The sequence below is a fragment of the Uranotaenia lowii genome, chromosome 3 (genome assembly GCF_029784155.1).
Source record: "Uranotaenia lowii strain MFRU-FL chromosome 3, ASM2978415v1, whole genome shotgun sequence".
Classification (NCBI taxonomy): Eukaryota; Metazoa; Arthropoda; class Insecta; order Diptera; family Culicidae; genus Uranotaenia; species Uranotaenia lowii.
In genome coordinates, this window is record NC_073693.1 from 106,424,319 (window position 1) to 106,451,638 (window position 27,320).

Genomic DNA, 27,320 nt, shown 5'->3' on the forward strand with positions numbered 1-27,320 from the left:
GTACTCGAGTGACCTAGTTAGTTTAATTGAGGAACCGGGAAAAAAATTGCTGATACAGTCAAACAATTCACGAGATTATTTGTTACACTGGTTCGTTATTCTGTTACTTGTTGATAATTTTATTAGGACACTTTTAACCACAACCTAACCCTCTAAATATGGCCGCTCTATCGCAGGTAAGTTAATTTTTCATATGGGATGTAACGATAGTTGAAACACGGTGTCTTGGTGCTTTTACGTAGTAATTTTCTGAATTGTTGATGTGGAAAAGGGTATCTAAAACTCAGTGGTTCGTGTCGTGTTTGATGTTTTTATATTGTGCATTCTTAATGTGCCTGTATGAACTGAGAAAAGGTTAGGTCATTGAACGGTAAGCCAAAAACCCTTTAAAAGTAATCTATCAAAATCACCAATTAAAGATTTCGAATAATTATAATCTAAAATACGTGCCTTCTAATATTTTCAACCAATATTTTTGTTTGAATTCAAACAACTTCTGCCAACAATTTCGCAATTTCCAAGTTTGCCGTGCGGTCCTTGGCTACCTACATCTCTGCGAATTACACCACTTGGACTTTGGACTTTGGACTTTGGACGGCGCTGTTGATATGTTTTTCTTCTTTCGTTTCGCTGCTACTCTGCATCGGAGGCAATGACTAGTAAACAAGGTTTATCAAAATCGCAAGTCGTCGGAGGTCGTCTGGTGTCTGGGAACTTGATACGAATAATGGCCACTATCGGTTAAACTTTAGCAACGTCATCAGTTCCGATTCTAGAATGTTGCAGAAAAAAAATCCCCTCTTGAGCCGGTTCAACGACTGCTTCAAAGAAGTAGTAGCTTTTCAATATGTCTCGCCTATGAGAGTTATCAACAAGGTGTGGGGTTTTGAATATCGCGTCTTGTCTTATCAGAAATTTTCGACGTTTCGGGTTCTTTTAACAATGCTTAAAGTCTTATCGGAGATTGCCACTTCGGACAAAACCAAGAATCACTCAATGTCCGCATTTGATAACGGTTTGTAAAGAAGGAATGAAATACAAAATTTGCCCGATTAAAACACCGGCTGTACTTATGTATAGAAGGGCTACCGGTTGATTCTTTGTGCTGGTATTGGTTTTTATTTATAAATATTTATATTTACGATGGGAAAATTTCAAATATAGACTGAACCGGATTTGTTTACAATCAAAATCATTTTTCTAGAAGCTACTTTCTAGCTGTCTAAGGGATTTATAAAGTAAAAAATGTGAATCTGAATCTGCAATCTGAATGTGAAATCTGAATGTGAAATCTGAAATCTGAACCTGAAATCTGCATCTGAAATCTGAATCTAAAATCTGAATCTGAAATCTGAATCTGAAATCTGAATCTGAAATCTGAATCTGAAATCTGAATCTGAAATCTGAATCTGAAATCTGAATCTGAAATCTGAATCTGAAATCTGAATCTGAAATCTGAATCTGAAATCTGAATCTGAAATCTGAATCTGAAATCTGAATCTAAAATCTGAATCTGAAATCTGAATCTGAAATCTGAATCTGAAATCTGAATCTGAAATCTGAAATCTGAATCTGAAATCTGAATCTGAAATCTGAATCTGAAATCTGAATCTGAAATCTGAATCTGAAATCTGAATCTGAAATCTGAATCTGAAATCTGAATCTGAAATCTGAATCTGAAATCTGAATCTGAAATCTGAATCTGAAATCTGAATCTGAAATCTGAATCTGAAATCTGAATCTGAAATCTGAATCTGAAATCTGAATCTGAAATCTGAATCTGAAATCTGAATCTGAAATCTGAATCTGAAATCTGAATCTGAAATCTGAATCTGAAATCTGAATCTGAAATCTGAATCTGAAATCTGAATCTGAAATCTGAATCTGAAATCTGAATCTGAAATCTGAATCTGAAATCTGAATCTGAAATCTGAATCTGAAATCTGAATCTGAAATCTGAATCTGAAATCTGAATCTAAAATCTGAAATCTGAATCTGAAATCTGAATCTGAAATCTGAATCTGAAATCTGAATCTGAAATCTGAATCTGAAATCTGAATCTGAAATCTGAATCTGAAATCTGAATCTGAAATCTGAATCTGAAATCTGAATCTGAAATCTGAATCTGAAATATGAATCTGAAATCTGAATCTGATACCTGAATCTGAAATCTGAATCTGAAATCTGAATCTAAAATCTGAATCTGAAATCTTTTCAGTAGATATCAATGTTTATGGACATAAAAACCATAAATACCTCAAATAAACAGAGCGGAGAGACGATCGTACTTACTTGCCCTTTGAAACGTCCAAATGTTATCGCTAATAAAAAGCACTTTAAAGCTGTGGTGGATAGTCTATTTTTAGCGTTTAAAATTAATTTATTCGTCATGACCATCATAAATACATCAATCCATACTTATCAGACTTTTCTCAAACAGTCCGGCCCCAAAAATTTCGATGGATAAAATGCTCTTTGCAGTCTGCTGCACATTTTAACCAGCTCGTTCAGCGTGCATTATTTTGGCATTTCCAACGATGCGAACAATCTTTGCAATCAGCTCCTGTGGAAGGAAAACGAAGTGAGAATTAATTCGAATTTACAATCGTGGGAAAAGGAAAGAAGTGATATCGAATCATCATAATTTCCCAAGACTCTCCAGATCCTAAGAAACCAAAAAATATAAAGTGCTCCAATATTTGTTTTATATATCAAATACTCTTTTTTTCTGACTTTTTTATGCAAATGAAAATCTTATAGGGACATAATTAGTTATTTTCTTTAACCATGTTTTTTTTAATTTAAAGTAGCTATTTCATTTATCTCTGAAATGCAAATAAAAATGGGTTTCTTAAGTAGTTCAAAACTTTCACGTCTGAGACGAAAGAAGCGGGAATGGGCTGATGTCTGTGGACAAATAAAAGAAACTTGATGCACGAAAAACCCTTCCTACAGCTATTTGTGTCGTTAAATCTTTAGAACCCTTCCCTTTTCAAATGCTTAAAATAGACCCCTGTTCTATGAAAAACTGAAAAACATTTTTTGACAATTTTTTTCAAAAATTGCATAAGCTAGGCTAAGTAACTTTACTTTCAGTACATTTTCGGTTGTTGTATTCAAGCCATACAACCATTTTTCCTAAATTTTGAAACATACAGACATAACTGACTCATAGCTTTACTTATATCAAACTTTGGTCCAAATTGTCCACAAATAACTAAGATATTTCAACTTGTATGTAAAGTGAATATTGTGCATATTTTTTGGATCGTTGTCGTTGTTTCCCAACCCCACCATTAGACGAGGTTTATGTTTCATCTCTCCTACCTAACATAGGATTTTTTTCTCAAAAATTAATCCAGAATGGTGATATGTAACTCTTAGACATAACTGCCAAACATTTTTGTGATCGAAAACCACATGGATCAAGGGCCACCAAAGGTGTTGGAAGGGTTCAGGGGGACGATGCATGAGGTCATTTTAAAAATTCACATTTTCACATTTTTTTTTTCAGAAATTTAAAACTTATGAAATGTTATGCGCTGCAACCTAAAATTGATCCTAGGCCAAGTACAAGATATCATGCCAAATTCATTCATGCCAGATCGGACCACGTGAAGGGGTCGCTCAACGAGCCTGAAATTTGTATGGGATTTTGAGACATTTTGTTCGGGAGGAACATGAAGATCCAACTTTTCATCAATAACTTTGGTATCCTTAAGCCGATTTCTTTTGAATACGATTTTTCCTAAAGTTTAAACTATGACAAATGTTTCATCCGAAAACTGCATATTGATTCTAGTTATGGTAAAAGAGTTATTTGGCGAAAAAATGGGCTAACTTTCTTCAGGGTGATATTCATCACTGTTAATGGTTCGTCAATATGTTCGAAGCAGTGTCTCATTGAAAGTGATGAAAATCATCCTTATAAATGATAGCCCATTTTTGATGCTTAATATTTTTTTATCATAACTCGAACTCAGCCAGATTTTTTTTATTGTGACAGATTTCCAAAGATCTTTATATTTATGTTAAAATCAATAATTTTGAATGACAATCTTAAAAATCTTTAGAATATATTGTTTTTTTGTTGTTTAGTACAAAAAACGCTTACAAATAGAACATTGTTTAAGAAGTCTTTATAGATTTGATCATAGAATTTTTGACTGACAGATCACTGTCAAGCTTTAACTTTTAAAAGTAATTCCGTCATCACTTAAATTTTCAGGATTAATTTAGGTTTCATAAATAAAAGTTCAGTTCCACCTCAGCCTTTGGCAAGATCGGTCGCGTTTTTTCGCTTCGATTTTCTCCTTAAAGGCTAATGATCCCTCTTTTGGATGTGTGCAAAATAAGTGATTATTTATTATGAGTCCGTCTCCCGGAGACCACCCGGACCGGACAATACCAGAATGGCTCGACCCGCAGAACCTGCATGGACGCCTGTATTACCTTTTTCTATCAGCTACGCAAGGACACAAATTGCCGAACCCGTTTATAGTTGGTAAATCGATCGAGAAGCAGTCAGGAAAAGTTGAAGGCGCGTTTTTTGATCGTGTACGGAAATGGTACGTTATCAAATTACGCAACAAAGACCAAGCAAGACATTTGGCACAACTGAAGCAACTACTGGACGGAACCCCCATAGAAATTGGGAGACACCCAAATTTGAATCAACGCAAATTTGTGGTAAGATGTCCCGAAGCAATCGACATGACCGAAGACGAATTGCTCACCGAACTAGCCACGCAAAAAATCACAGAGGTACGACGGATAACAAAAAAAACAGCAACAGGCATCAGCGGCACACCAACGTTGATCCTAACAATAAATAGTACCGTTATCCCAGAGCACGTTAACTTTGGACTCTTGCGAGTTCGCACACGAGTCTATATTCCTGAGCCCTTATTATGTCGCCTGTGTTTCACTTATGGACATCCGAAAAAACGTTGCCCAAACGAACGAAGATGCCGGATTTGTAGCAGCTCCCAACATGACAGCAGCGAATGCCCGGGTACGAAATATTGCCACACATGCAAAGCCTCCGATCACTCGCCATCAGAACGCACTTGTCTCAAATGGATGGAGGAATCTGCTGCTCTTCGCATCAGTGTTGAGCAGAATATTCCGATCACAGAAGCCCGCCAGCGAATCAAAACCACCAACAACACGCAAAGCTACGCTAAAGTCACCCGATTTGGAAACGCTCAACAAACAATTTACCAAACTCCACAAACTAACCAGCAGCAGAAAACACAAGACAGTATATCACACCAACAACAACAAAAACGCAATCACCTATCTTCAGCCTCTGGACAACCAGCCATCCATCTGACCGTCGCTTCACCACCCCGGAAAAAGACATCTCCTCAACGTTCCCCTCCAGACTCCTTGATTGGAGCAGGAGTAGGAAATAGTGCGCCTGAGAAAACATCCTCTGCCGCTCTTCGGCAACCTGAAACCGCAAATAACCCCAACCTTCCCAAAACCCTTCCTTCATCCTCAAACCCCTTCCAACCCCCTAGCAATAAGATAAATACTAAAAAGACCCTCGGCTCATAAATACTTTGTTATTAAGTAAATTGGCCTAATAATAATTATTTTTCAAATTAAAAAAAAAAAAAATAAAAGTTTGTTATTTATTTTATCTGAAATTAATACTGTTATACTTTTTATGCTATTCTATATATTTAATTCTTATTAACAGTACCATGTAATTTTGTTTACTATAATCCCAAAGAACAGACGTACAAGCTTGCCGACTTGTGTAAAAATTCGAACGCCCTCTTTTAACCAATTTTTGTTTTTTGGCTGGGACACCAGATGTCTCCAAATACATCAAAGAGAACTATTAAAACAAAACTGAGTAAAAAAACAATATCTAAACAGGTCGAGCTACTTGGCATTTTTCAAAAAAAAATCGCTGTTGGAGTTTCGTAACTCATTCGTCATATGTTGAATAAAATGTATCGTAGAATTTATCCGTTATTTTCTTCAAACTTGCAAGAAGTACTAAATTTTGAACAATGGGATGCAATTGTGATACGTGGAACGCTTCGAGATGCCCAAAATCAGTACCGCTGGGTGAAAATGATCGTCAAGTATGTTTTTATTCAACCGGACATAGCCGAAGCTTCCTCTGACTTTGATAACAGTTCAAGAAGTGCGAAGTGCAAATTATGATTGGGTTACCATCTCAACCCAAATTTGGTTTCATTTGCTTGGTTATTTCTCGAGTTATGCAAAAATTTGAAAGGAAGTTCCATTCCCCCTTCCTATCTGCCCTTTGGATGGAAGGGTCAGAACTTAATATTCATAGAAATATTTCTCGTACTCAAAACCCCTTCCGAAATTGGGTTTCATATGCTCGATCAGCTCTCGAGTTATTCAAAACATGTGTACGGAAGTCCCCCCTTCTCCCTTTATATCTCCCCGCTGAAAGAAAGGAGGGGCTTCAATTTATCGTTGAAACATTTCTCTTATTCAATTACACTCACATGCCAAGTTTGGTTTCAGTTGCTCGATCAGCTTTCCAGTTATGCTGAAAATTGTAAGGGAGCCTGCCTCCTCGTTTTCTATCCTCCCCTTTGAAGGAGGGAGGGGTTCCAAATATTCATTGCTGGCCAAATATGGAATAGTTCTCGAGTTGTAAAAATTGTATGGAGCGCCCCTCCCTCTTTCGTTTCTCCCGCTGGAAGAAAGGAGGTGTTTCAAATAACCTTAGAAACATTCCTTGTATCAAATTACCCTTACATGCAAAATTTAGTTCCATTTCCTGTATTAGTTCTCGAGTTAAGTAAAAAATCTGTCATAGAGCACCACTCCCCCTTTTCTAACTCACTACTGAAAAAAGAGAGGATTTCCAAACTGTCATAAAAACATTCGTCGTACCGAAAAACACTCTCATGCCAAATTTGGTTCTTGCATGATCAGTTCTCGAGTTATGAAGACTTCTTACTTTTATTTGGGAGGCCCACTCCCCCTTTTCTGTGAGGAAGAGGGGTCTCAAACGATCATACAAACCTTCCATGGGCGCCAATACCAAGTTCCTGCCAAGTTTCACGCCAATCGGTTCAGACAGAAATTCATTTTTATATTTACACTAGCTGACCCGGAATGCTTTGCTTCACCTCGTATAATTAATGAAAATTTTGATAATAATTTAGATTTGAATTTGTTCGAACATTATTTTATATTTAAATATAAATATCATTATTGTTGAAATGAATAATTCAACGCAGGTTTCAGTGGTGGAATAGAGTTATCTTTATTCATGTTTCGTCTATGAGGTCACTAGATTACAACTATATTAATTAGCGATAGCTAATTGTCACTTCCACATCTTATAATCCCTAACCGGGAAAGTACTCAGAATATCTGGCAACACTGTTGTGTTACCACGAACCCAATTTATGTTGTCTCGCTTGACCGTGTGATGATGTAAACATTTATACCGTGTTTACCATCATCAGCTGTCATCTTCAATCATCACCGCTATTGTTTCAATTGCGAATTGACTCAAAGCATGCGGAACCAAAACAAACTGTTTTGGTTCTGCTCGTGGGAGCAGAAGTTGCTGCTTGCTGTTCCCAAGGAAAACCGTAAGTTTCAACACCTCCCCTCAATTCGCAGATTGAGAATGCTGAACAGCTTCGCGTGCCTCGCCCTTGGTAACGCCTTCGTGAATGCATCTGCTGGCTGATCCTCAGTAGAGATGTGTCGCAAAGATAGCTGACCGCTTCTTATGATGTCTCTGATGAAAGCATACTTCACATCCAGATGCTTCATCCGCTGATGAGTCCGCGCCTCTTCCAAATACTGGATGCAAGGGATGTTGTCCTCCATTAACTTGAAAGGAGTGCTAACCACACCCAATTCACCAAGGAAGTTTGTTAACCACAAACTTTCCTTGACCGCATGGCAAAGGGCTCATATCTCAGCTTCGGTCGATGACAGACTGACCGTCTGCTGACGTTTCGTTGACCACGAAATAAGATTTCCGAAGATCATGTAAGCGTAACCTGATACAGATCTTCGATCATCGGAGTCGTTGGCAAAATCTGCATCAGCAAATCCGATGAGTGGTTCTAATTTTGCGTTTCTGCGGTATACCAACGCCATATCGGTCATACGTCGATGGTATCGCAGAATACGCTGCAGGCCTCGCCTGGTATTTACTTAGTGCGCTAACCGCAGCACAGATATCTGGTTTCGAAGATGTCGCCAGATATTGTAGACAACCGATCAATTCTTTGTACGGTTGTTCGGTGATAACCTCACCATCGTTCAGCTTCGTCCAGTGAACGTTCATGCCACGAAACCTGTGACCTAGAGTTCACTGGACCTAGAGCCAACCACCTCCCATGCCGCGTATTTCTCCAGGGCTTTTTCGATAGCTGTCTTACAGAAGACCCATGTGTACGAAACATAGAATGGGTTTCCTGTAACATGGGTTAAGCTGACCGCTTCCCAAATCTCGCTCTCATCTAGGGCTGCTCGATAGCTGCTTAGTACGCTAACCGCAGCACTGATGTTCGGCCTCGAAAACAGCAAACAACCGATCAAATCGTAGAACGGCTGCTCAGTGATAACCTCACTTCGTTCAGCCCGAATCTCGTTCTCTTTCATGGCTACGGTGGTCTTCCGGAAAAAAGAGTCCCTTTGGCCCTCGAGCTTACTGACGATTCGAAGTTGCTCTTCCTCATCATCAGCTGCTACGTTAGCCACGTAGCGTTGATTAGCTTCTCCTCTTCGCTGACTGCGTCTCTGGGCCGATTCGGGATTGACGGAATCTTGATCATCATCGTCATCTTCGCCATCGCTACTCTCGTAGTCGCTCTCGTCTCGCGCCATATGCTGACTGGCACCGGAACCGATGATTCGTTGATTCCGGTGGCTGATAACCCCAGCACGCGAACGAAAAGCATATTGCTTTCTCGAACGTTGTTTTCTGGTAACCCCAGATAAAAAACCTCTTGCCGTTTTCTTCGCGTTCCCTCTCAAAGCCTTCATTTTGCGATGACTTCGAGAATCTGCACTCTCGGCAGGAATCCGCAGAAAGAACTGGTTGACTTCGCTAGCGACTAACCGTCGCTGAAACCACCTCCTTCGAAGCACCCGAAACATTAACCATCCGCCGGAAACAAGCTTGCGCATACTAACCGCAGCGCAGCTACTAAGCACGAGAATAATCGTCTCGACTTGCAGCTTCATGGCTTTCCGCTCCGTTGCTTTAACGCTTCGAGCGCTCCTTAAAACCGGAGGGCAACGTTCAGCTGCATGCGACCCATCTGGATCGAATATAGTGCTGAAGTATTTGGCAACTAACCGTCGCCCAAAACATCTCCGCCAAAGCCACAGAAAAATCCTTCTGTAAGCTTGGATAAGCTCACGCGTACTGATCGCAGCGTAGCTCCATATCACGAGAGTAACCCTCTCGGCAAACAGCTTCTTCCAATCTCCGATACGGGCTAATCCTCCATCTGGAGCATTCGGACCTGACCAATCCTGGTTACAGATCCCGAGAGTCCTCCTCCCGGCCGTCGGAAATAAACTCACGCTGCTTACCGCAGCGCGGTTTGTGTCGGCATCGAGAGTAACCCTCTCGGAACCCGACTTCCATGCCTCGAACTTCATTGGCACCTTCTGGCTGACCTGGAGTATCTCCTGGCCTCTGCACTGCCGATTCTCTACGCTGGTGATCCTCTGCGCTTGGATCAGTTCAAAACTTCTGACCACAGCGCACAACAAGGGCACGAGAGTAACCCTCTCGGCTATTAGCACCACCCAATTAATCCGGCTTGCTGCTGCAGCTGGACCTTTCCTCCCCTGCGCAGCCCAATTGCGGATCCTGAAACTCCTCCTTGCCGTCGGAAATGAAACCATGCTGCTAACCGCAGCGCGGTTCGTGTCGGCATCGAGAGTTACCTTCTCGGAACCCGACTTCCCGGCTTCGAACTTCAGTGGCACCTTCTGGCTGACCTGAAGCATCTCGTGGCCTCTGCGCTGACGATCCTCTGCGCTGGTGGTTTTCTGCGATTGGATCAGCTCATAACTGCTGACCACAGCGCACAACCACAGCACGAGAGTAACCCTCTCGGCTATCAGCTCCACCCAATGTTTCCGGGGTGGATATATCGACCTTCGCGCTGTACCATCTCGGTTGCGGATCCTGGGACTCCTCCCGGCCGTCGGTCGTGAGCTCACGCTTGCTAACCGCAACGTGGCTCGTGACGGCATCGAGAGTAACCCTCTCAATCCGCGAACCTCCCCGGGCTCTGGCGATACCTCCTGGCTGGCCGTGGACTCTTGGCTGCCTGGTCTCTGCCCTGGCTGGTCCATCTCCGCTGGCTCGGGAACCCTAGGTTGGCTCGTCTCGGCGCTGGTTGGTCCAACATCAGCTGGCTGGCCCTCTTCGGTGGTCCTCTGGCTGGTGGCTGGCTCCTCGACCTGGCTGGTCCTACTGCGCTGGCTGCTGAAGCACTTGCTAACCGCAAGTCTGGTAAACTTGAGAGTACCCCTCTCACTAACTCGTATTTCCAAAAATCCAGACGTATCTGGGCCCATAACCTGTTGAAATGAATAATTCAACGCAGGTTTCAGTGGTGGAATAGAGTTATCTTTATTCATGTTTCGTCTATGAGGTCACTAGATTACAACTATATTAATTAGCGATAGCTAATTGTCACTTCCACATCTTATAATCCCTAACCGGGAAAGTACTCATTTCTCAATGAGTACTTTGATATTCTTACCCAGAATATCTGGCAACACTGTTGTGTTACCACGAACCCAATTTATGTTGTCTCGCTTGACCGTGTGATGATGTAAACATTTATACCGTGTTTACCATCATCAGCTGTCATCTTCAATCATCACCGCTATTGTTTCAATTGCGAATTGACTCAAAGCATGCGGAACCAAAACAAACTGTTTTGGTTCTGCTCGTGGGAGCAGAAGTTGCTGCTTGCTGTTCCCAAGGAAAACCGTAAGTTTCAACAATTATATATCAACCCCTTGAAATGAAAGCTGCAACTTGAGTTTCGAATCGCAATGCAAAATATTTATTCTATTGATTCTATTTATTTTTATTTTCTTAAATATTTTTTTTCTGTTCTCAAACCCTGATATAAAATTTGTTTTCCAATCATTATTAAGTATCTAACATTAAGACTCTGTATTCATTTATTCAATAGTTCCTAAATTCTGCCAAAATCAATGTTTCACCTGTATGAAATTTCTCTCCCATATCAAATTTGGTTCAATTTGCTCAAGTTATTAAAAAAAATAACGAGAACCCTTCTGTTTATTAATCAAGAAAAACTTTTTCGTACATTAAGGGGGGGTAGGGTCTAACGGGTATAAAAAAGCACCATTTTCACGATTTTTTTCTAGAGCTATCGTTCAAACAAATGTATTCAAATTTTTTGCATTATACAAAACATTGTTAAAAGAACATTTAGTAATTTTTTCGTAGAAAAATATTGAAAAATGAACCGGTGACGGAGCACTTTCGAGGATGCCTTTAAGAAAACAGGATTTGCGGTGGACACTGTATCTCAGCACAGAATCATCTGAAGTCAAAAAATCAGAGCAAAATATTTTTAATAGATGTTTTTCTGGACCCCAACGTTTTTATTTAACTTAAAAATTTTTTTATGAAATTTTTGTGGCTGTTTGAAGTAAAAACTACGATTTTTCACGAAAAAATGCGCCATTTTTACCTATAAAATCTCCCCGAAGTAAAAAAAAAAACAAAAAAGAAAAACGTTGGGGTCTGGTATTTTATATGTAGAAAATATGTTCCAAATTTGAAAAGAATCGGATAAGTAGTTTTCAAATGACGATGTCCACGGACTTTAAAAATGTGCTTTCGAGAAAAACGCGTTTGAAGTTTCTGCTCTTGCTTGCTTGCAGTATTAGATAGGAGGAGATAAAGGCCTATAATTTCTATAGTTTTGCTTCAATTGACTTGAAAATTTGACACAACATTCTTGAAATGTTTTACAATAAGAAAATAAAAAAATAAAAAAATCGATTTTTTGAAAGTGTTAGACCCTACCCCCCCCTTAATCCCTTCTATGCAAGAGTTTCTCGATCATTTCTCGAGTTATTAGAAAAAAGGATGGGTGCACCCCTCTCCTGCACTAGCTTCCCACTGAAAAGAAAGGAGGAGTCTGAAATTCTTATTTCCAATTACTTCCCTATGGTAAATTTGACCCCATGTGCTTAAAATCTTATCGAAATTATTCTTCCCCTCACTGGAGGTTTCCCGAATAACCATAGAAACAATTCTCTATCCTAATTACCCTCCCATATGAAGTTGATTTTTTTCGTATGACTTATTCTATAAATATGCTACAAAAATGTATAGAGCTCTATTTTCTCTTCCTATCTCACTCAATGGAAGAAGGGAAAGGTCCCAAATAATTATAGAAACAAAACTCGTATCAAAATACAATCCCATACCAAATTCGTTTCCTTCGACTGATTCATTCTCGACATCTTGAAAAGAACTATGGTGACCTCCTCACCTCTTCCTATGTGTTAACTGAGATTAAGGAGGGTCTCAAACAACAAACAAGAGTTTTTTCCGTATCCAATTATCATCGAATACCAAATTTAATTCCAATTATTTGTTTGTTTCTCAAGTTATGCCAAAAAAAATGTATGAGAGCCCCCTCCCCCTTTCTGTTCCTCCAATGGAAGGTGAGAAGGGCTTCAAACCATCTTGGGAACATTTTGTTCACCCAAATACCCTCCGATTCCTAATTTGATCCCCCCCCCCCCTAGCTTGGTCCGCTATGTAAAATTGCAAAAAAAAAATGTTTGGGTTCCCTTTCCTCTTTCTGTCCTCCCAATGCAAATCGGGAGGAGTTTTAAACAATCATAGAACCTTTTCCCACTTCCAAATAGAATTCCATGCCAATTTGGTTCCAATTTCTCCAACAGTTATCGATTTATTCAATACAAATTGTATGAAAGCCCCCCTATCCATTTCTTTCTTCTCGCTGAAAGAAGGAAGAGGCCTCAAACAATTATTGAAAAATTTCTCGTATCCGTATGACTAATTCTCGAGTTACGTAAAAACACGTAAGAGAGCCCCCCTCTCCTCTTCATATTGTCTTACTGGCAAAAGGGAGGGGTACCAGATATTCATAGAAATATTTCTCGTAGCCAAATACCCTCCTATGCCAAATTTGGAACAATTTGCTTGAATGGTTCTCAAGTTATGCCGACATTTCTCTTTTGCTTTGGAAAGCCTCTCTACTTTTAAAGTGAAAGGGAGGAGTCTCCAATTTTATTAAGCCGGGGAAGGTCCTCAGAAGCACCCGCCAAGTTTCAAGCAAATCGGTCCAGTAGTTTCCGTGTCTATATGGAACAGTTAGACAGACAGACAGAAATCCATTTTTATTTATTTAGATGTGTATACAAGTCTTGTACATAATGTGACATACTTTTGAGACGCCAAATTTGTTAAATAATTTCAATTTTCACCCCCAATTTTAATAAGTAGAAAAAAGTAACATTTTATATTTATAGTTGTTGTCTTTGAATTTCTGAATTATGTCATCTCAAACGAAAATTCTCATAATAAGTTTGCACAGTCATTTAATAAAAATGAGTATCTATGTGAAAATTCTTACTTTTTGAAAACCATGGTACATCTACCAATAATCATTTTTCCTATTTTATAATACCATTCTAATATGTACATTGTTACTTCATAATAGCAGCAACATCTCTCGTGATCATTCAATGTTATCAGATTCGTTTTTTTTTTATTCGTCTGAATAAATAAAAATAAACCATCTTATCATTGATTACCGGTTGATTGCATAAGTATCCCGAATCCCGGCATTGAAATGTTTAGCTGACTTATGAGATTCAACTGATTTGTTTTTATTTTTCTCATCTGTTTCCAATGTTAAAATTATTATCATTTTGAAGTTCTCATGTTTTTTAAATTTAAAAGCAGTAAACAAAAATTTTCTTCAAAAATCAAAAAAAAAATCTACAAATTTTCTTTTTTTTTCAGCTCCTCCGCACGGCGCTTCGACCCTCGATGCGCGCCCTTTCCTCAAAGGCTGCTCCGGCTGCCGAGCTGGGAGCCGCCCCGGGACCCAACTTCGCGCTCAGCGATGAGCAGCAGGAAATCGTAGACATGACCAAGAAGTTTGTCCGGGAAGAAATTATTCCGGTGGCCGCCCAGTACGACAAAACCGGCGAATACCCGTGGCCAATCATAAAGAAGGCCTGGGAGCTCGGGCTTATGAATAATCACGTGCCCGTTGATATTGGTGAGTTGTTGTGGTTTTTTGTTACCTTCTCTGAATGCAGGAATCCATATGGGGATGAACCGGTTTTGTTTTACCGGATTGATTGGGAAAGGTTGCCGTTAAGGTGTAGATGGTTTTTTATAGTTACTGGATAGGTGGGGAATTACCGTACGAGTTTGTTCAATTGATATTGATAAATATATTGTCATCACAGTGCCATGCAAAGTACATCATGATATCCATACAAAATTAATAATTTTAAATTTCTAAATGAATTTTAAAAAACTCCTTCTACATTGACCGTTGTGGCCATTATGCCCTTACTTCCCTTACTTCTCAAGAAGAAGGCAAATTCCATTTAAAATCTTATATTCAACGTTTTTCTTAAATATTCAATTGGAACTTGAGTTCCGTGATATTTTAAATCTTTTTCTGAAATTAAAAAATAAATGGAAGTTTATTTTTTTCTGCTAGCGAGTCAAACTACTTATTTTCTCTTTTGTTAAACTTCAAAAGGTTTCAACAAGTTTTTTTAACGAATCAGTCCAAAAAACAGGGGAACAACTTCTTTTATGCTGTCAATCAAGCAATTTTGGGTCATCTTTAAATGAGGTATGGCAATCTGAAATGGTTACTTCTGGACTATAAAACTATTATAAGTTGAAGGTTTGGTTTCCCTGGTAGGCTTATTATCGAACATAAGTCGTCTTACTAGCTGAAGACCTTGGTAAAGTTTACTCGACCTAAGTTTTTTTTTTTTTGTTGTAATGAAAATTTCGTTGAACATCGCATTGTATTGCATAGGTCACATGCTACGTCTTAAAGCAAGCATTATTACATTTTATTTCACATACCTACAGTTGATACCATTAACAAGATTTACGTGGGAGTAATTAAAATGTTGGTTATGATCACGCAGCTGTTGTAACCTTTACAATATAGTAACGAGAATGATTAACACAAATTTATGGAGGCCACTCAACTACATGATAATGTTTTAAGACCTGGGAATGGTTTTATAAAGTTAGCCTCTTCCAGCAGAATGGGGAGAGGCATTTAAATATACAAAATTAACTCTGAAAATTTTTTAGCGGATTTGTGTAAAATCCAACACATCATGACAGCATTTTACTGTCTGTGAAAAGTACAATCTTAATATTTTTAAAAAATTTTAAATTTACGCGTTTTTTAGATATTCACAATGCAAGAGAAAAAGAAATAAATATTTAGCACAGTTTCCTTCAGAATTCATCATATTTAAATCGCTAACTGGCAAAACCTTTGATTATTCCGAAAATGTCTATAACTGAGTGGTGGAAAAGCATTCAAACACTGTCAAAAATGTCGACAAAATTCGAATAATGGTTAAGGACCATCAGGAAAGTCAAGGATCATACAAGAATTTTTAATTTTTTAAATGCGATAAACTAAGTGTAGATCGTTAATTGCTAGTAAAATTATACGAACTCGGCTGAACTCTTCAGGTTATAACTTCGGAAAAAAGGCATTATTTTGGATATTTTGTAGTAAATATATCTCTTTTCTTAGTTGAAATATGTATCTGTCAGGCCCGTGCGAAGGGCCCGTCCATGGGTGGGGGGGGGTTTCGAAATTCAAATTTAGCTAAAATTAATAACAATACCAAAAATAAACAATAAAAAGGAAAGGAATTTCTAACACCGTGTCACACTCATGATTACCACACAAACTCGAGACTGATAAAAAACTAAATTTTCAAATCATATCACAATGGAAGTTTAAAATTTTCGGTAAGCAATTGATATTTTTTTTAATGATGTTCATTATCTGAATCAGAAATTATTTTCCAAAAGAATTTCTAAGCAAATTTAAAATAATCGAAATAGGAAAACGATAATAATTGTTTATTTTTATTCATCTTAATTTAAATTCTTTTCTTCATTTCCAACTGAAGGGTTGATTGATAAACTCCGCTGTAGTATTTTGAATTTGAACAAAATCTATTTAATCGCTGTTTAAAATGTAAATTTGCGATAACTGAAAAAAAATCAATTTGGAACTTAAGAGAATTTAATTTGATAAAAAGAAGAATATATTTATTATTATTTGAAAAGTGTCATTGATAGAAGTCAGAGATCAAACCTTTTTATAAAAAAAATTCCTCCAGTTGTAAAAATAAACAACTTAAAAAGTTCACTTTTGAAGTTCAAAATAATAACTTCATGTTCAAAAACTATGTTTTTCTTATAGATTATTTCCATTTTTCGGCAGGGCTTATATGCCAAGTACACAAAAATTCAGAATTAAAAAACAAAGACAAATTTGTTAAAATTATTTCTAAAATTTAAATAGTTTGACTAGAATAATTTGGCAAGTAATAAAAGAATTGAAGAAAAACTATATTTTAAAATTCGGTAAATTTATTTGAAAATTTAAACAAAATATTAAATTGAAAAATATAAGTATTTTAAATCATTTCTGATGGTTTTTCTTTACCATAGGCTTTTAAAGAATTAAATTAACCCAACAACAGCATTTTGGTGCTTTTTTAATGTTTGATTTTATCGTCTTGAACTCGAATCTTTTATCAAATTTGGTCGAACACTTTTAGTTTTGATGATAAGGAGTTTTAAATGTATCAGTTTAAAGTGTAATCAAACATTGATGATTAACTAACAAACCAACATATACGAAAAATTTGATTCTGAATCTGTTTATCATTCTTCATCAAACTACGGATAATATTATAATGAAAATGATGCATGATCTAAAATAGAAAAATTCAACAATTTAAAAAAATTGAAAGTATTTTTGATATTACTGCAGAAAGTGCCAAAAAAACTTGATTTAATTTTTCTTATTTTTTGAAATCTGCAAAAAGATTACATGCATACTTAAAAAATATCTTAAATTCAGTTTGGTTTTAAACAGTAAAAAAGTAAAAAAAAAACATAAAACTAAATTTTATTTTTAAATGATATGTTTTTAATTTGAGTTTTTGTTCAAAAAAAAGTGCAAAAAATTCTCAAATACTTTTAACTTATTTTCAAAAATCATTCCAATATCAAAAGCTGATAGAAATATTGCATATTTAGATTCAGAGTACCCAAATTAGTCGAAATTACCTTCGGAAATCATTGCCCCTCAGAAAAATGTAGGTAAATTTTGTGGCCTTGTGTAAATTATGTGTTGTGTTGAGCATTTAAAGGAACAAAAAACACTTAATGAAACTTAGTCTGAAATCGGTTTCTTGAAGAATATTTCATATCAGCATAACATTTGTAATGATATAAACGATTTTTTCAATGAAAATAAAGGGTTCGTCTCAAACTCTGTTCTTATATAGTTACAATTCATAAAAAACCCATTCTGAAGAGGTAGGGTTTTTGTATGACAAATTTTGAGTTCCTGTATAAAAGATTAATTGAATTGCAATTAAGAATCAAAGTTAGTTTCAATTCGTAAACGTCGAATAGTGTCGTAGATCTAAATGTCTAAAGCCATGGGCGATTTAAGACTAATTTCCACCAGAGGCGAGAAAAATTTCTGACTTGCTTGCTAACACTTATTTTCAAATACATTCAAGATCAAGAAATTCAGTTTGTTTTAACCATTTCAACAACTTTCTTAAATATACTAAGTTTGTAAAACGTAAACTTTAAAGAAATTGAATAAAACTCAAAATTACTTGCATTATTTTCAAAATGCTCGTAATTTTTATGATTTTCATGCGATCTTGATGGTGTCTTCAACAAAGTTTCTTATAACAATAAGATCTACAACTTTTGTGAAGACATCAAGTCTCTAAATAGATTATTTTAAGAATTTTTTTTATTTCCCTTCCAGGTGGAAAAATCACTTTTTTCTTGCAAAAATTTGATAGATCATCAAAAAATGTCTTCCGTTTACCGTTTGTCCGCAAATAATTTTGATCGCTTATTAGGTGCATTTACCCCTGTGTGGTGCGCTAGGAGATTTAGTGAAAAAAGTCTGTTTTCATTAGAACCAGATATGTTCTAGCTATTGCTAACATAAAATAATGGTTATCTAAGGCACGGTGATTGGTATGATAACATCTGTATGGATCTATTTTTGATAATCGTTTAAACCAAAGCGAAAAAAAATCATAACCCATCAATATGTACAGAAAATTTACTTACAAGTTGAGAGCTTAAAATCAGCAGTAATAAAACATAAATATTTTCCATGTAATCTTATCTTAAAAAGATATCCTTAATTATAACCTTTGATTTGATGTATGACACATTTTCTGTACATATTGGTAGTTTATGATTTTTTTTTTAATTTTTTCGGTTCGATTTATATTTGATTTTATATTAACAATAGCTTGCTGGAACACATCTACAAAAGTTCTAAAGAAAATAGACTTTTTTCACTAAACTCCTAGCGCACGCTGGAAACATACTCAAATGAGCTCAAATTTGGTCAGGGTACTATAAAATTAATGAGGATCACACCCTGTTGTGATCAGCGAAAAAACCCAAAAAATGAACTAGTCTACTGAATATACAATATATAGCAAAAACTGAATCCTTTATTAAATGGAGTATAATAAAAAGATTCAAATTTCCATTTTTCGTCTCGGTTTGTTGGTTCATCGGTTATCAATGATAAATTTTACTCAAAATCGATAAATTTTCAAATCATCACTAAAACATGAGTTGATAGACCAATTTTGGCAAATGATTCGAATTCAGGACGCCAAAATCTCCCAAAAACAGTAATTAAAACATACGCACCAAAAATGCTGCTTCCTAGTGTAATGTGAATAAGTTTCAACACATTAAATATTCCGTATTCAACAGTTCTTTGTTTAGTAGGGTTAGTTGCCCTACTTTGGACCCTTTAAACAGTGATTTTTAATCATGTTTTTCTCATAAATGGACAGGAGGTTTATATTTTTCAGGATTTTTTGTTATTATTCATGATCTTATCTGCAAGATATAATTTTCAACATAGATTTCGCCGTTGTTGAAAGATATGCAAAGATATGGATGATCAAAATTTCCATCTTTGAACCTACTGTTCCTATTTTGGTACTGAACTGGTTCCTTTAATTGGACCTAAAGCATGGATCACGATGAATCTGGACACCTTAAAACGGGTCTTCGGACACGAATGCCAAAAGTTGGTAAAATGTCCTAAATTAAATTAATAATAATAATTAAAACGGGTCTATCTCGGAGCTATGTAAGCGAAATAAAAATGTTTTGTATTTAAAATGTAGGATTATTATTGCACTTTAAAGGAAAAATAATAAAAATATTATTCCGATAGTGTTTTGATGAATTTTTGAACTTTTTGTCGAGTACCACTCATCATAGTTAGGACATTCTATTCGCTGACCTCAGCGGCCATTTTGTTCCACAATCTCTTCATCTCTGTTGCATCCCGAGTCGTCCTATCATTCTTCTTCATCTTCTGCTTGACAATTGCCCAAAATTTTTCGATAGGGCGGAGTTGAGGGCAGTTGAGTGACTACTGATGTCCTTCCGACAAAATCCACCCGTTGGCCCGATACCACTGTAGTACTTTTTTGCTGTAGTGTCAGCTTGCCAAATCTGGTGAAAACTTAACTGGTTCTTTGTGAGATCTAATGTATGAAAAAAAAAACGTTTTTCAGGCACTCCTCTCTGTACATTTCGGAGTCCTCGGTCTTGTTTTTCACAAAAACAGATCAAACACTTTCTAGCAAACTTATCGCAAAAACGAATTCGAACTTGCTGGGGACATCACCCCGACCAGTTCAGTGCACCACTTATAAAATTTTTGGCGATTAAATTCAGTTAAATTTATGTTTCAAATATCTCAAATACTTTACTCCCCGTCAGCTCTATTAGTAGAATAATAGCTGAAACTTTTTTGTGTTTACTTACTTGTAGCACTGATCACACTGCATGACACTTAGAACAAAAATTCAATCATTTTCTGTCTATTTTTTTTTGTCAGATTTTGTATTTTCGCAATACCAACGGCAGGTGGCGAATCTGAAAAAAATTGACAAAAAAATGCCCTATAGGAAAAATGTACCTGTTTAGCCCGATTTTATCGTAGAAATTGCCTGTTTTTATTTTAAAGTTGGGTGGCATTTCCTAACTGGGATAGAATTTCTTCAAATCGATAGATGCGCACTCTGGAATCGATATTGCGTACTGTTGGAAAAATTATCCAGAAAACGAAATCGAGTGTCCAGTCAGTATGGTCAGTGCTTGTAGTTTATTTGCGTAAAGCTGACAAAAAATGTTAGAAATGTTCAATATTGGTTCTGAATTACGCCTCAATTAAAAATACGCAACTTTGTTGATTTCTTGGTATGGAAACAAAGTTTTGGTGATGCCAAAACCATTCATTTTCATTTAATATAAATATAGGTAGTAAGGTTCATATTCTTCACAGTGAAAGTAATTTCTCTTTTTAATTTGGCTTGGACAGTAAAAAAACGTGATCTCTCCTTATTCGATCTAATTTCTCAAAACGAGCCCTACCAATTGAGCTCTGATTTACCACTGATAAGAAAGAAGGTACCTTTTTAAAGTCGTTGAAAATTTTATCAGCAAGACTTTATATGGGAAAAAGCGGTATGGTAGGATTTAGGAAGAATAAAATTTAATTGTGTGCATAGGAGTTTCTTAATTCTGTGCTAGCAAAATGAATTATTTACAATTTTCGGTATTTAAGGACTAAAGTAGGCTCTAGGTCCTAAGTAGGAGCACTCATCCTAGTTTGTAGAATAACAGTTTAGTTTGTTTTCTCAACATTACATTCACTAACCAAACACAATCTTCTAAATCTGTTGCTAAGAACTTAAAAGAAAACCTTCGTCAAGAAATAAGTTACAAATCGTTTCATAAATTTTTGTACTAAGTTCTTTAGAACTTTAATATTTAGTATTTTTTTCAACTGAAATCAGTTTGAAATAAAATAATAAGGTGATATAGCATTAAAATTCGTGTATAGCCTTTTCTCTAATAGTTTTTAGATTTCACACTGATTTTTTTCGTCATATTGATATGCTTGAAGTAGACAAGCAACTCCTAGATGCAAATATTCATTAACTGTTGGTGTCTAAAGTAACTCTGTATGTTTAAAATAACGTCTTTCAAAACTACCGACAAATGAGTTTTCAAATTGAATAGAAATTTGAAGTCATTCAAACTCGAAATTTTATTATAGTTAATTCCATCAAAACAAAAAAGGATTTAATTTCATTTAGGTTTTAACACTGATCATACTGACAGGACACTTAGAACAAAAATTCGATCATTTTCTGGCTAATTTTTTTCGTCAAATTTAGCAGGTTCGCAATACCGACGGCAGGTGGCGAACCTATAATTTTTCCGGTAGAAATGCCCTGTAGGAAAAATGTACCTGTTTTGCACGATTTTATCGTCTGAATTGCCTTTTTTTTGCGAAAGTCGGGTGGCACTTTCTAACTGGGATAACATTTCTTTAAATCGATCGATGCGCAATCTGGAATCGATATTGCATACTATCGATTCCAGAGTGCGTAAATCATCCAAAAAACGAAATCGACTGTCCAGTCAGTATGGTCAGTGGTTTTAATAGCGTCTTAACTAATTTAAAAAAAAATTAGGAAGTCTGAAATCAAAGGCATTTGAACTAAAAGGATGAGCCTATTACATCAACCACGTTTCTTTTGATAGATATTGAGATCCTACCTCTAAATTTGTTTTAATATATCTACAAGCTTTTATAAAAGGTTCAAAAATGTTAATAATAATGTCGTAGCGTAGTTCTATACGAATAATCGATGCACCTTTGAAGAATTTTATGAAAGTTGAATTGTTGGTTTTGCAAAAAATAAAGATTTAGAAGACTAAACACTTCATATCATTCACGAAACTAAATTATCCCAGAAGTTAATAGTATCAAATTTTTTTTCATCATTAGGTGGTACCGACATGTCCATCCTGACCGCATGTCTCATCGCTGAGGAACTGGCCTACGGTTGTACCGGAATCAAAACGGCTATCGAAGCTAGTGGCCTTGGAGTATGTTGAAGATTTGTCTCAAAGCTTATTCAACTTAGAAGTTACCTAATTTTCTTCGTTCTTTCAGCAAACTCCCGTCATCATCGCCGGAAACGCCGAGCAGAAGAAGAAATACCTGGGTCGCTTGTTGGAGGAACCCTTGGTAGCTGCGTACTGCGTTACGGAACCCGGGGCAGGATCCGATGTGAATGGGGTCAAAACACGAGCGGAAAAGAAGGGTGACGAATACATCCTCAACGGTCAGAAGATGTGGATCACCAACGGTGGAGTGGCCAACTGGTACTTTGTGCTGGCTCGCACCAATCCGGATCCCAAGGCACCCGCTTCGAAGGCATTCACCGGCTTCATCGTTGACCGCGATACACCCGGAGTGACCCCAGGTCGCAAGGAACAGAACATGGGTCAACGGGCTTCGGACACCCGAGGTATCACCTTCGAAGATGTTCGCGTGCCCAAGGAAAACGTGCTGATCGGAGAGGGTGCTGGATTCAAGATTGCTATGGGAACTTTCGACAAGACTCGTCCACCGGTGGCAGCTGGAGCTGTCGGTCTTGGCCAGCGGTGTCTGGATGAAGCCTTGAAGTATGCGTTGGAGCGAAAGACTTTCGGTGTTCCGATTGCAGCCCACCAGGCTGTTTCGTTCATGTTGGCCGATATGGCGATCGGTGTGGAAACCGCCCGATTGATGACCCTTAAATCAGCCTGGGAAGTGGATCAGGGCCGGAGGAACAGCTACTACGCTTCGATTGCCAAGTGCTGGGCCGCCGATATGGCCAACAAGGTCGCTTCCGATGCGGTGCAAATCTTTGGCGGAAATGGTTTCAACACCGAATATCCGGTAGAGAAGTTGATGCGAGATGCCAAGATCTACCAGATTTACGAGGGTACCTCTCAGATTCAGCGACTGATCATCTCCAGGAGCATGATCGATAGCGCCAAGGGAAAGGCTTTGTAAGATAGGAACGCATGAAGGCGGTGCTTGGAGTGAATTTTCCATTTACATACAATCAGAAGAACGCGAACGACTTTAGATTCAGTTTAAAAGAGGGAAGATGGTCATCCTTTCGGCGGGCAATAAACATACACATATTAATATTAAGTTTTACATAAAAGCTCATGTTAGTTTTATTTTGTTGTTGTATTGAGAAATATAAGCCCTGGTTGCTTTGGAATAGAATTATGAATACGCAAAAGCCTTCCACTTGATTCGATTTTACAACTTTACCATCACCCACGTTTGACTTCAGCAATGAGATGCATACTTTTAACCTTTTTTCGGCTTAAAAAATGCGAACAGCTGTGCTCGATGCGAACTGGAGCGATGATCATAAATAGAGGTACCATTTTGGAATTGTCTAAACGTCTGCCATGTGTTTATTAACAAAACAGTTTAATTTAAATAATTTAAAAAGCTGTGAAAATTAGATCAAATTATAAAACAGTGCAAATACATTGCGTGATGGGACAAAACTAAAAACAAAACAAAAGATAAAACAAGACTGAATCACACAAATCCAAATAAAACAAGATAAACTAAATTGAAAACAGATAAAATTAACAAAATAAAACTATATAAGACAAGATGAAGTAAGATATGATATGATAAAACAACATAAACTATGATAAAACATGAAAAAAACATGATAAAACAAGAAAAATATAACAAAAATGTAAGCAGATTAAAAAAAATTTTAAACTAAATGAAACAAGAAAAAACAAATAAATTCAAGACAAAAATAAACCGCATATTTTTTTTTTTTTTAATAATCATTTATTTTTTGTTTGAAAACTCATTTTCTGTGATGCCTAATAGGAGGACCCTAGTTGTATTTTATGTCTTCAAACGAAAACCCTTTTCCTGGTAAACGATTCATTTAAGATTGCATCCTAAGTGTTTCATCTTGTCATAGAAAGCTATCCTCGATTGGCTAATGTCTTGCAGTGGGGGACTATCGTTGAAACTCATAGAAAACCCTCAAAACTATACGAGGGAAAATAAAACACAAAAAAGAACTAAACAAAATAATTTTAAAATAGGTAAATCCAAATAAAAATATCAAAACAAAAGTATTGATAAAAAACTAAATTGAGAAAATTTACAAAATTTATTTAATTGTCAAACCTGATAAAATCTATAAATAGCCAATGATGAAATTAGAAAGACAAACAAATTGTCAACATTTACAGAATCGAATTGGTAAAATACTATCAAATATAAAAAAATTAAATCTGAGAAAAAAAACAAAAACAAAAAGACTTTAAATTTGTCTAAATAGTAGAAAAATTAAAAACAAATCCAAAATTGAGAAGGCACAAAAAATTGATGAATAATAACTAACAGAAATTAAAACGTAACTTATTCCGAAAAAAGAGACAAGGGCAAACTGGAGAACAACTCCAACTCTGAACCAAGTGTGTTTCAATTTGTTCTATCGAATGTAATATCCAATTCGAATTATTTAAGTACATATTTCAAAACAAAAATGTACGAATTAGGCCACACAAAGTGTTCGGGCGTGTTGCCATGCTTGAATTTTAAGCTTATTTGTACCTCTGAATCTTTGTCACCTAACATAGAATTTTGGAAATAACATAAATTTTACCATTTTTTTTTTCAAGTTAAGGGCATATTTCCTGAATTATAATTTTTATGCCTCTATGAATATGGATTCTTAAGTTGTTAAATAAACAATTTAAAAAGTTGATAAAACCGGATTCTCCATAAAAATACACAAGAACGATGGAACAATTGGAAATTTAGTTCAAAAGTCAAAAATCAAATTTCAGAAGTCATAGGATTATAAGATTCCATATTCAAAATCCAAATTAAACTTAAATGGGGTTTTGCATCACGTCGAAACATGAATACTATAGTAGAAATTCTTTGAACACCCTAAAAAAACAAGTAAGTATTTACAAATTCCTGTTTGTTTATTCCAATTTTTCCTCATTTTTTTAAACCTAGAAGCGTGGCATTGAAAGTAAGAAGATGTTAATGATGCTGCATAAATTCAGGAGTTTAAAAAATTGTTAATATGACTCCGACAGGTTCTTAAAACGGTTGGAATTCACTACCAGAGGATACAAATTCGACGGGAATAACTCGTCGGATACGATGAAAAATGATGATGCTAGGAAAAACCTCTCCAAAATGCAGGAACCATCATATTACAATTTCTTAATGAAAAGTTTTTTTCTAAAATCTAAATGTTATTTCCAATTCCATGGCTCTTCGATACATTCACCACTCCAATCAATTCAACATCTGCTTGGGCAAAAATAAAACACAGGGGTTAAAATTCAATTGAAAATGCGTTAATTGTTTTCTTTGGCTTATTTCATGCCATTAATCCTAAGTCCTATGTTGTTAATCCTAAAAAATCCGAAAAGGTCATTTTGGAAAATCCCTTAACCGAGTGTTAGGTCAAGTGAATTTTATCAAATGATTTGTGCATTGTTAGACCATCATCTTTTATTGTTATCATAGCTTTGGTAAATATTATAAAGTAAATTTAACGATCATAATACATAAGTGTCCTCTAATTTTAATATCATTAATAAAGTTTTCCCCATCAAATACATATGCACAGACCAAAATTCCAAAAGAAAACCTATTTTCCAACCCAGAATTCAAATTCACCGCACCACCAACAGTTAACAACGGACAAAAAAAATCCTACGTTCCCGGTCTCATACGTTCGTCTTATTAGAATTGGTTGTTACCCGTGTGGTTTGACATTTCTGGCTGTCTTATTGGAAGTTTTACCATTCCAGCCAGGGGCATAATTTGGTTTATTCACCACTCATAAATTCGAACAATGAGTAACTGGTAAAACGGAAAAGGCAAGAATTTCAAATGCTGCTGAGGAGATGCATGTTGTAAGAATTCAAAAACTCCAGAATAAAATATTTCATCATTAACGAATAAAATAATTCAATAAATTCAATAGCTGGATATGTGAAAAATGCCACAAAATGGTATATTCTGAGGGGAGGAATGAAATTGCTAGGAGGTTTGATTCCATGTACTTGAACTTGGCGCAACGACAAGTAGGTAGCTATGTAAAGATATTCTTAAGAGAAAGAATAATCTGATGAAATTTTGGGAGGTTAATAACATTTTCAAAACATATAATTCAACATTCAGATCAGTGGTATTGCTTATAGTTGTTCAAACACGCTGTTTTGGAAAATCGTTTGTAATTTTCAATTTTCAAATGACAATTTTTGCTCTCTGATTTTACAATCAGTACCACAATCCATCAGAGAAGGAGATCCATCCTCAACACAACTCAAACTCACCACACCACACAGTAACCTAACCAATCAACGGGCAAAACGTTTTCAAACGTTCTCTCTTCTTACGTTCCCGGTCACATGCCATGCGTCTTATTAGAATTGGTTGGTACGTGGTTTTTTTCTCATTCTTTTCAGCGCGTTTGCTTCGTTCCACCGGTCATTCCGCTAGGCAATCGACATCGTAGCATGGTGCCTCAAGGTGGCATCCCTCACTGTAACCTGTTATAGTTATCGCTTCTCGGCCTAAAGGCTAAGATCAAAGTGTAGTATCTGTTCTTATCAGCTTAACATCTGATAGATCTCCCATAGGGAGACAACAAATGTTAAACTGATTTTTGGAAAAGGGTGGAAGTTTAGGGGCTTGCTCCACTTCCACCGCGGGTTGGCCCGGTATTGCAGTACCGCCGGGATCGGCCCACGTAATCTTACAAAATAGGCTCTACTTCGTTTTAAATTTCTGATTACTTTTGTCTGTTTAGCAGAATTTGAACAGCACACTGTGCTTTATCCTTCATATTTCTCTTAAAATTAATATGATTACCGATTTTTTAAGTAATTTACGGTGTTTTCATAGTACTCCATCTCGTCTCAGGAAATGATTTACCTACATGACATGTTAAACGAATCCTAAAATGACTGCTTTTACATTATCATCACGACGAAAAGATAGCTAAATTGCTCAATTTTTGTAATAACTTTATGATAATCAATAAATTAATACGATACGATG

General features: G+C 36.4%; 1 protein-coding gene and 1 non-coding gene across 2 annotated transcripts; both read left to right on the top strand.

The window, feature by feature from the left end:
• Window positions 1–61: 61 nt before the first annotated feature.
• LOC129756584 (medium-chain specific acyl-CoA dehydrogenase, mitochondrial) lies at window positions 62–23,403 on the top strand. Its single transcript, XM_055753494.1, has 4 exons — window positions 62–176; window positions 14,039–14,300; window positions 22,191–22,291; window positions 22,359–23,403. Exons 1-4 carry the CDS (start codon window positions 159–161, stop codon window positions 23,244–23,246), a joined length of 1,269 nt encoding a protein of 422 aa, XP_055609469.1. The 5' UTR covers window positions 62–158; the 3' UTR covers window positions 23,247–23,403.
• Window positions 23,404–26,820: 3,417 nt separating this feature from the next.
• On the top strand, window positions 26,821–27,014 carry LOC129758851 (U2 spliceosomal RNA). The gene has a single exon (XR_008740092.1). It is a non-coding gene; the product is annotated as a U2 spliceosomal RNA (small nuclear RNA).
• The last annotated feature ends 306 nt before the right edge of the window (window positions 27,015–27,320 follow it).